The sequence below is a fragment of the Bison bison genome, unplaced genomic scaffold (genome assembly GCF_000754665.1).
Source record: "Bison bison bison isolate TAMUID 2011002044 unplaced genomic scaffold, Bison_UMD1.0 scf7180017864174, whole genome shotgun sequence".
In the NCBI taxonomy this organism is placed as follows: Eukaryota; Metazoa; Chordata; class Mammalia; order Artiodactyla; family Bovidae; genus Bison; species Bison bison.
In genome coordinates this window covers 1,139,503-1,150,732 of record NW_011494746.1, presented here as the reverse complement: position 1 = coordinate 1,150,732, position 11,230 = coordinate 1,139,503, and the positions used below count along the sequence as shown (strand labels likewise).

The 11,230-nt window shown below is 37.2% G+C and overlaps 2 protein-coding genes across 3 annotated transcripts in view; one reads left to right on the top strand and one right to left on the bottom strand.

The window, feature by feature from the left end:
* The window catches only part of NEMF (nuclear export mediator factor), a 230,716-nt gene that overhangs the window by 124,543 nt on the left and 94,943 nt on the right, over positions 1-11,230 (top strand). The window lies entirely within an intron of this gene.
* ARF6 (ADP-ribosylation factor 6) lies at positions 7,720-11,229 on the bottom strand. The gene has a single exon (XM_010842243.1). It carries the CDS (start codon positions 10,978-10,980, stop codon positions 10,453-10,455), a length of 528 nt encoding a protein of 175 aa, XP_010840545.1. The 5' UTR covers positions 10,981-11,229; the 3' UTR covers positions 7,720-10,452.

Here is an 11,230-nt window from a genome sequence, read left to right as displayed (position 1 = left end):
ATAGCAGCCCACCAGGCTCCCCGTCCCTGGGATTCTCCAGGCAAGAACACTGGAGTGGGTTGCCATTTCCTTCTCCAATGCATGAAAGTGAAAAGTGAAAGTGAAGTCGCTCAGTTGTGTCTGACTCTTATCGATCCCATGGACTGCAGCCCATCAGGCTCCTCCGTCCATGGAATTTTCCAGGCAAGAGTACTGGAGTGGGGTGCCATTGCCTTCTCCGAATCAAGACCTACCTACCTAAATAATGTTTTGAAAATTAAATGACCCTCTTGTATTAAAGTGTTATCATCCCTTCATCTCCAGCTTCTTGGAACACTTCTATTAGCAGCTTCTCTACTATCTCCTGTCTTTTTCATTGCAAACTAGTTTCTGACCACTTCACTCAAATTTATCTAAGGAAGATTTCAATGACTTTTAATGTCAATTCTAAAGAAGTCATTCTGAACTTCAAAATTCTTGATCTCCCTGTAGGATATGATGTCATTGATATTCTGACCCATGTCTTCTAAGTCTTCTCTGTTAACACCCTCTTCTTCTAACCATCCCTTAAACATTGGTGGTCCCCAGGGAGGTGTTCTATTCTCTGCCCTTTATTCTTCTTACTCCAAGGAAATCTCACTAGCATCTTTGGCTTGAAAAATCACTTACAAGCTAATTCCTAAACTTCTATCTGTAATCTAGATGTCTCCTAACCTAGCTGGATGTAGACTGGACATCTTCATGTAAATGTCCATACCATCAGATCAGATCAGATCAGTCGCTCAGTCGTGTCCGACTCTTTGCGACCCCATGAATCGCAGCACGCCAGGCCTCCCTGTCCATCACCAACTCCCGGAGTTCACTCAGACTCACGTCCATAGAGTCAGTGATGCCATCCAACCATCTCATCCTCTGTCGTCCCCTTCTCCTCCTGCCCCCAATCCCTCCCAGCATCAGAGTCTTTTCCAATGAGTCAACTCTTCGCGTGAGGTGGCCAAAGTACTGGAGTTTCAGCTTTAGCATCATTCCTTCCAAAGAAAACCCAGGGCTGATCTCCTTCAGAATGGACTGGTTGGATCTCCTTGCAGTCCAAGGGACTCTCAAGAGTCTTCTCCAACTTGCTGTCAAATCTGGGTATGTCATCTCCTTCCTCCCCTTAAACTTGTTCTTTTCCAGCTATACTTTTACAAATATAAAACTTTCATTAGCAGTCACTTATGCAAAATTTCCCTCTTCTTCCTCTCATTTGGTTGACCCAAACTCATTTATTCTGTCTCTAAAATAGGGTATCCCAAACTACAGTCCTTGGGACCCTTGTCTGTTTGCTGTGGTTTTTTTGTTTGTTTTTGTTTTAATATCGGGGTGTGGGATCAAATGAGTTTGGGAAATGCTGGGTTAAGGCAGGACTTCTAAGAATCTTCAATATACTGCTAAAGAGTCTTGGGAATCCCAAATGCAGATACAATCTGAAGCGTTTCCCAAATAACTTGGAAGCCTTTTTCTCCAAGGATTATCTTCTGTGGTCAGTGTACCAGAGAACATACTTTACAAAATGCCATTCAAGGATTTCTCAAATGGATCCTCTCCTCTACACCATCATAGCCACTGCTTCAACTAGGAAATTCTATCTCACCTAGTCTATACAGTAGATTTCCGGCCTAGGAGCTTTATTCATCTTTTATACTGTATTTCATGAGCTCCCTACAGTGTAAATTTTAGGTAGTTTCGTGCTTAAAAATCTCACAGCTTTTTCCTAGTACCCAAATTATAGAATCCAAAGTTCCTCAAAAAACCAAAGGCACTTCATGATCCATCCCCTCATCATCTTTTCATCTTCATCTCACACCAGTCCACGCTATGCTCCAGGCCTAACAAACCATAAATTCCAGAGAGTGGTGGTAACACTTTTTGAGTTTTACACATAACTATTCTGCCTAAAATGTCAACCAGCTTTTGCTTAGCTGAGTAATTGCTATTTGTCCTTTAAAACTCACCTCAGATGGTCCTCTTCTTCTGAAGCCTCCCATTCCCCAGTCAGAGGAAGGTGCCTCACTGGTGTACAGTCAATGAGTCGTCTACCATAACACATCTTTGTAATTTACTGTGTATATTTATTTTCAACTGAACTGTGACCTTCTTGAAGATTAAAGACATTTATTTATTCCAGCTATGGAGCCTAGTGCAGTGCCTGGAACCTAGTAGATGAACGCTTGGTTAATAAATGCATCAATATATACATTATCTTTTAGCTCTTTCAATATTATTTCTTTCTGAAAACTCATTTAAATGTATAAAGTATGGGTTTTATCCTTGGAACTTTAGTTTGGGACCTAGAAAGATATTTGGCAACTTCGGTTAAGGGCCAGATCGTAAAGGCCTTGTGCGCCATATGGTCTCTGCCCTAACTACTCAACTCTGCTGTCGCTGTGCAAAAGCAGCCATAGACTGTACACAAATAAATGACCATGATTATGTTTCAATAAAACTTTATTTACAAAAGCAGGCAGTGGGCCAGATTTGACTTGTGGACATTGGTTGCCAGTCCCTGGCTGAGAGAGCTTATCCTATCTCAATGATCCTTAACTGGTACCCTCAAATAAATTTATTGAAATTATAAGCACGGTATCAGGAAGAAATAACTACACTCTAAAAATGAACTGTCCAGTACAGTAGCCACTAACCACATGAGGTCATTGAGTAAAGGAATGTAGCTAGTCTTAAATGAGATGTGCTTTAAGTATACAGTATTGCATACTCTTAGATTTTGAGGATTTTGTGTGAAACAAAGGTGAAACTGTCTTAGTAACAATTATTTTATAGTAGTGACATTGAAATAATATATTTGATATATTTGAGTTAAACATATTGCTAAAATTGATTTCACTGTTTATTTTTACTTTTTAAAATGTGACAACTAAAATATTTTAAATCATATATGTGGCTTGCAATATATTTATATTGGACAGCACTGCTCTAAGAGAGAATAATTATAAGAGTATGCCTAACAGATTCAACCTCTTTTCATTCAAATTATAAATGAGACACTTTACCCGATTATCAAACTTTCTATTCAAAGCTGCTGTATATCCTGCTTTCTATCAATGATGCTATCATTATCTTTTACGTAAATTCTCCCTCCACATTAACATATGCGTAAAGTGGCAGATAAATATAGGTCAGCCAGTTAAATTGGAGTTTCAGATAAACAACAATTTTTAGTATATAATTTTAGTATATGGTTTGGGATTATTTGTACTGAAAATTAATGTTTGTGTGAAATTGAAATTTAACTCAGTGTCCTGTATTTTTATTTGCTAAATCTGGCACTCCTAGTCAGACAAGTCTATTCGCTATCTCCCAAATACTACACATAGATTACTACCCTTGCTTACCTATTTTAACTGAGATAATCAATTCACTTACAACAGTGCTTAGCACACAATAAGCTTGAAGTAAGTACTAATATTGTTATCCCTCTGACTTTGTGGGTCCAGTACAAAATATAACCTCTCTCCTAAATCTAGTATTTGATAAAGTATTTCATTACTTACTTTGAACATTTCATATGTGTCTTATCTAGCCTTAAATTTCCATCTCATATAGAAATTACTGAGAAATAAAATAGGATTGTTAAATAAGGCATATTGCAACTTTTTATCAACGTTTACTCTTAAGTTCAAGCTTAAATTCCTAAGTACATGAATAAAGTGCCCTTGATGACCCTGGACTCTAGGCTCTTGCTGTCAGAGGATACAGTGTTCAATAAACCTCACTTACAAAATGTGAGGTTACAAAAAGCAAGAAATTCATGTATTAGTACCTGAAATGTCCATAGTTATAAATTTAGGAAGTAAAGACAATATAAATTGTACACTCTGAATTTTCTAAAACTTTCTTAAATCAGGAGTCTATATATAAATAATTGTATGATAATCAGCTCATTGAAATGTTTACCTATTTTTCACAATGATCTGTAAAATTCACAATCCAGGAAGTGGTCACATGTTTTTACAGAAAAAAATTTTTTCTCAGTTGGAGTTTAATACAATACTATGTTCGCCACTATACAGAAGACTCAAATTATATAGGGACTGAAAGTCTGTTGATGACCAAATAAAATTATGGGATATTCCTCAGAATAAGCTTTCTGTAAACACACACAAAATTTTAGGTACATTATTAACCAGTGGTTCACCTCAGTTATATTCTCAGGACAGTATAGACTATCTGAGTCCAAAGTCTGTCTCTGCTACTTATTAACATATGCTATCTAGTTGGTGATGGACAGGGAGGCCTGGCATGGTGTAGTCCATGGGGTCGCAGAGTTGGACAGCACTGAGCGACTGAACTGAACTGAACTGATCTAATCCTCAGTTTTCTCAGCTATAAAACGGGAGCTTTTTCTGCCAAGGCGTTGTGAGGATTAAGAAGATATGCATGAAATGCTTAGAACAATGCCTGGCACATGGCAAACATTCAAAAAATGCTAACTCTTATTATTCTTAGAATGTTTTCCAATTTGATTTCTTCGTGCCCCTCTAGCTCCAATTTAGGACTTATTCACAAAACTAATTTTTAGAAATAAAGATCTGGAGGAGAGAAAACACTTTGCTGTATTAGAACAAATTTCAAAAGTCCTGATCCTTGCTTCTTTAACTCCTTTAACAAATTTGGCTTTTGCCCTTACATCCTATGACTTTCTGAGGCCAGTGTAATGGGAAACAGCTTTCATGCTTATGACTAGCCAGTTTCACATAGACCCTTCTATGAACAAGAAGTATTTTTATTTGTTAAAGCTCCCTTGTAAATATCCTTCGTAAAACTTACTTCTATAACTCCTAAATCATTTTAGGTTCTCTTTTAAGATAGTTAGGAATTCCCACATCCTACTATGTATATAGTATGGAACAATTTTTCTATGCAAGTAATAATTCACATGTAAATTATTTTTCCTAATTTATATTGATTAGAGGAATAGTGTTGTGGTCCGTGAACAGTACAATAAGAAACCAAATACCATGCATTATATTATTTTCCAAGTCCAAATAAAACACTTCCTCTTACAAAGTTTCATAATTAAAAATACTGGATTCAGTACTTGATTAAAATAATACCAACTGAATAAAAGCCACAGTTCAATGATGTTATCAAACTATTCTAAACTAATCCAGGTTACCTGGAGGAAAGGCGCTTTGTACGAAAAGCATGCTTAACTTATATCCAAAGACCAATAAAACGACCATAAAAATAAGAGGAATATTTTTTAATGAAATGATTCATGAAATTTTTAAGAATATGAAAACTGATACTGAAAAACTATGGATTTCACACACTCATCCAGCAAGAAAAGAACCCTGGTTAGACTACTCAAATACAAGTCTCAAAGATCACTACATGTTCGTATGTGGTAAATTACATGTGCCACTGTTTCCTAAAGTTTTGATTAGACTCATTTAACAATGGTCTTTTGAGGGGTTTGCTTTATAGTTTGGTAATGTTTTTAAAATTGGGCTTTAGGGAATTCCTTCGTGGTTCAGTGATTAGGACTCCATGTTTTCACTGCCGAGGGCATGTGTTTAGTCCCTACTTAGAGAACCAAGATCCCACAAGCCTCGAAGTGTGGTCAAAAAAAACAGGGCTTTAGATCTGGGGTCAACAAACATTGTCAATCAAGGGCCAGATAAGTAAATATTGCAGGCTTTTCAGGATACTGTCTCTGTCACATATTCTCATTTGGTTTTTTTGATCAGTCTTTTAAGATGCTTTAAAATAGAAAACATTCTTAGCTCTTAGCTTAGTCTCTATAAAAACAAGAGTAACTACATTTGCCCTTGGCCAGTTTCCCCACCCTTGTTTTACACTATACATATTATCTTTTTGCTACTATGTCAATTTCATTGATATTAATTTTTCTGCCTTCAAATATTTGTTCAAATGTCACCTTCTCAATGAGTACTTCTCTGGATACATGCCTACCTGTTCCCTATGTGTGTATATATATATGTGTGTGTATATATATATATAAAACATACTATGTAATACATAGTATATCACCTAACATTTTTATCATTCCTACCTCCCAACACCAATATAAATTCCATAAAGGAGATTTTTGTCCACTGATATATATTTTTTTCTTCATTGTCCCTAGAACAGTGCCAAGCACATCAGTGGGCTCTCAGTAAGTAAACTTACACACTTAGAAAAACCATGGAGGAAATACACAGTTGATCCTAGAACAAGTTGGAGGTTAGGAACGCCAACCGTCTGTGCAATGGAAAATCCAAATCTTCGCATAATATTGTAGTTGCACAGTATCTGCTGATTCAACCAACTCCAGATTATGTAATACTGTAGTATTTACTATTGGAAAAAAAATCCATGTATAAGTGGACCCACTCATATCCAAACAGTTCAAATCCATGTTATTCAGGGCCAACTGTATATCCAAATGAAGACAGGAGAAAAGGTATCCAAGAAGACTGACAAATACTTTTTTAAACATTGTTTCCGGCAGTCATAAAACATTTTAAAATTCAAAAGTATTTTCTTACTGCCAACGAAAGTAAGGTTATTTCTAGACTAATTCCTGGAAGTTTACCATTACTTTGGCTTATTTAACAAATTTCAGTTGTTATTTCTAAACCCCTCTATTCCGCCTCTTTGACCTCACCTCTATGTATTCCCTGCCCATTCAACTCACTTATCTAGTCTGGCAACTTTGAAGTTTAGTAAAGCAGGGAGAGAAAAGTTACTTTGCCTCATTTATCACTCCATCTCCCAACATTCCCTTTCTGTAAACTTCATAATATTGTAATCTTTCCTACTTTGTCTTTACCATTCAATATAAACAAAGCAAAAGGAGATTCTAGTGAATATTATATTCCAAACACATTATACTCAGTGATTAATTATTTCTAGTTGCTGTATACGGTTTTACAATTCTTACCTCTAAGGAAAAATCTGCCTTACCACCACCCATATATATACTCGGCAAGGTAAAGAGGAAATAACTTTGGGAATTCAGTAAACTTCACCACCATTCAGATTACAGCTATAATATTTCTAAGCTTATATTAAAACATAAAAACTAAAATAAAATATCCTCTACCACTATCTCTGATACTTGATAGCCATTAATAATATTAATGTGGGAGTTAAATTATACTAGAGATCAAAGATATTCTAAACAAACTACTAAGTTAATAGTAAAATACTACTATTCCTTGCTAAGAAGGAATGCCCACACAAAAAAGATGTTTTTAAAAACCCTTTATATGTTATTCTTCATCTATTTTATTTTCTAAAGGGCTACAATTCTGCCATGCTTATAAGACATGCAGGCTTGGTTTTTAAAAGACAAACTTTCTAAAATCCAAGTCAATTGTCAAGGATTAAAACTATGCTGTAGGTCAATTCTTCGAGCGACACAATTCTGTTCTAAAAAAAAAAGCAGCATAATAAAAACTGCTATAGAACTTTCACTTTCTAAATTTTTCAACTGTTTTTGTGTCCTAAAAGTTATCATAAATTCAGATTAAATTTGGTGGAACTAAATCAGCACAAAATTTCCTTGATAGCCAGAATCACAAGAACCAAACTGATTCTTTTTCTTCTTACAAAGGCTAAATGACTCCCCAATTAAGTCACTTTGTACCATATATCCCTGGAGAAAAACATGGCCCAACACACCACACGTCCCACTTAATCTAGTTCAAACGAGTAACATAACGTGAGAAACTGCACTGTGTAATTCCTTTATTTTCTGCATATTAGTGCTTTACCAACACTACAACCATAAAGAACACAATTCCAAGTACTGTACTTTTTAGTTTGGGGAGATCACAGTCTACAGACTCATTTACTTATTATTAGACAAGATTAACCCCATTCAACTTACTGCAGTTTTTAAATGCACATAAAAATACAGAAATTGATGCAATTAAACAAAATCTTCAGGATCTTATTTCTTAAATTCTTAGATTGTAATTTTTTTCTGCAGGCTTAATTACCGGTCCCCATGACCACCAATGGTTATGGCTCAATTTAACTACACCAATTTATCAACCTTTTATATCCTTAAAGATAACGTAAGTGAAAATCACAATTTCTTATCAAAAGATTTAGGGTTTTCCAAATTTCAGATATTTGCTTCCCCTCCTCCCCCCACCTTAAGACATTTCAAATAAACTAAAAATAACCACATCTCACCTGCAACATTCCTTAGCAATCACTTGATGTATAAAATTTTAACTATGCCCCCAGTTATTTTAAGACACAAAAATGGCTGCCTACCAATCTGTCTTGTCACAAGTTAGAAATACTACATTTAAGAATTAACATGAGGGTTTCAAGTTTCCTCCAGTTTAGGCATTTATACCTTTGTGCTTGTCGCTTCAGGATGTTACTGTAACATTGATATTTGTATAACCCATGTTTATGTACCTTATATGTAATCATTTAACACACTAGTAATTAAATGTATGATGGAGCTTTGGGAATTTTAAAAGCAACGAAAATGTTCTTAGATGTGTGTCAGCTTCATTTCCAGAGATACTTCTACTAAAGTGAAACTGAGAACTTGATACTTTAGTTGCATTTTGAATTCAAAAATCCCTCTGCACCATTAGGAGCCTACAACATAGCACCTTTTCTCATCTGCTTTAAGTAAAACGTTTGTCAAGAGTTTTACTTTGAAGAGTTAATTTTCTATAGCCTTGTATTTCTCATACATCTTTGGTAAAAGCTCCATTATACAATATGGCCAAAGCATGAAGGACCAATACTGTCCAATCATATACCATGATATCCCGTTCAATTTTTGTTTTCAGACACCCTCATAAACAAAACCCACTTCACCTTTTCCTGTAAACTGCATTTGCAGTCTACATTTCTGAAATTCCCTAAGTTTTAATTCCTTGAGGATCTCTACAATTAATCCTTAAGGCTATATAAGAACCAGATGCTGCTACACTATTCTGTATCAAGCATTAACATTTGGTTCAAAGTATTATCATAGTGGTCTCAATAATCTAGTTACTGGTCCTAACCAGCTAAGCAAGTAATCTTGTTAAGATCTGGGTATCACCAGCAAGCACACTGCTTACACTTGAAGAAAATAAGTTTACATTCATTGTCATCTGTAGGTTCTTCTTCTACATCCTACTTCCCCTTTGTCATTCCTCAAGTCTACACATCATTCATTCATCACATTTCCTTCCTTAAAGGAGATAGTGTATTTTTGAACCAACAGGATATCTATTTGCATGAGTTAATCCAACAGAATACTTTTTATAAAACATCTTTTCCAGTGTTCTAATTAATGGAGATATGGATCACTCATTTACTTAAAAAAAAAAAAAAAGACATCTTCAGGTTGCTATAATGTGGAAACAGATTTTTTTTTCCAACTAGGTAAAAGGTGCATATAATTTGAATTGTTAAACGACTTATTAATGAACAAAATAACCATTCCAGTAATTTAAAATCTACTGGTCTTAGATATTTGAAACATGGTAAAAGGATATATTCCAGTTTTGCCCAAAAGTCACTTAAAATATCTACAAATATTTCATCTGTGTATGTTATACACCATTATTGCTCCATTTTCTGGAAGAGTATGTTTTAAAAGTTAACAAAGAGGGAAAACACAGCAAAGTTGCTAACTTTGCAGCGAAAAAAAATCTGTGTCCTTGACAGGTTATATTTTCATAGTTTTATGCAGTGTAAGTTAGCTTTGCAATGGGGAACTTGAGTTTTATCCTTACTCATGCATGATGTATGTTTCAGAACTTAATAGCTGAAATTTCAAAGAACTTCTTACATTACCTGTTTAACATACTGATGTGGAACTGGAACATATTACAAGGATATTACTCATTATTTGCCACTGTGGGCTAAGTTTACTGTACTGGTCTTAGATATAAAAGGTCACATTTGAATTTACTAAGTTAAAGTCAGAACTCATAAGTGGGGGGAAAGGCCTTAAATATAAAAGACAAACGGCAGTTTGATTAAGCAATAATTTTCAGTTTACTAGATGAAACAGACTTGCAACATAGTCTGCATGAATGCAAAATAAGCCATCTACAGCAAGTGATAAGGAAACTGGGCAAAAAGGAAAAAAGCATACATTGGAAAAGAAGATTCTCTCGAGATAAAAAAATCAAACCATTATTATAAAGGAATTTGCCAAGAACTGCTATATTTCCCCCATCCCATTTGCTGGAAGTCAACAAGAGCATCTAGCACTTTGTGTTCATGTCAAAAAGTCAGATCAGAGCATCCTAACGCAAAGCAAAAAAAGAAAAGAAAGAAAATCCCTAACCCCCTCCCCCAAACCGCAGAACTGTAACTCCAGAGTTCAAATTCAAAAGAAGAGAAAGTGGCAATTGAAAGAGGTGATGGTGGCGATAATCCTATGAATGGGTTTTTGATTTCTCTCCTTTCCGGGGGATGGGTGGAGAATGCTCATTAGGATTTGTAGTTAGAGGTTAACCATGTGAGCCCCTCATAGAGTCCGTCCCCCGAAGTGGCACAGGAGGGCTGCACATACCAGTTCCTGTCCCGAATCCGGGTCAGGCCCAGTTTCTCCTGGATCTCGTGGGGTTTCATGGCATCGGGGAGGTCCTGCTTGTTGGCGAAGATGAGGATTATGGCGTCCCTCATCTCCCGGTCATTGATAATGCGGTGCAGCTCCTGGCGGGCCTCGTCGATGCGGTCGCGGTCGGCGCAGTCCACTACGAAGATCAGACCCTGGGTCCCGGTGTAGTAATGCCGCCAGAGCGGCCGGATCTTGTCCTGGCCGCCCACATCCCATACGTTGAACTTGACGTTTTTGTAAGTCACCGTCTCCACGTTGAAACCCACAGTGGGGATGGTGGTCACCGACTGGCCCAGCTTCAACTTGTACAGGATGGTTGTCTTGCCGGCCGCGTCCAGGCCCAACATGAGGATCCGCATTTCCTTGTTCCCGAAGATCTTAGATAGCACCTTCCCCATCGCGTCGGAAGAGCCGGGGCCGGGGGCATTCAGGTGTCCCGGGTCCCCTCCGCCAACAACGCCGCCGCCGCCGCGAAACAGAAACGGAGCCTCCCAGTCGCGAGGGCGCCCGCGCGGCCTGCGTGGGAGTCGCCTCCTCTGGGCAGAGGCCCGGGCCCGCCGCTCACTCGGGCATCACCCACCACACAACTTGATTCCTCCAGGCGCCGCGGCCGCCGGGGCGCTGAGTCTGCGCCGGGAGAGCCGCCGC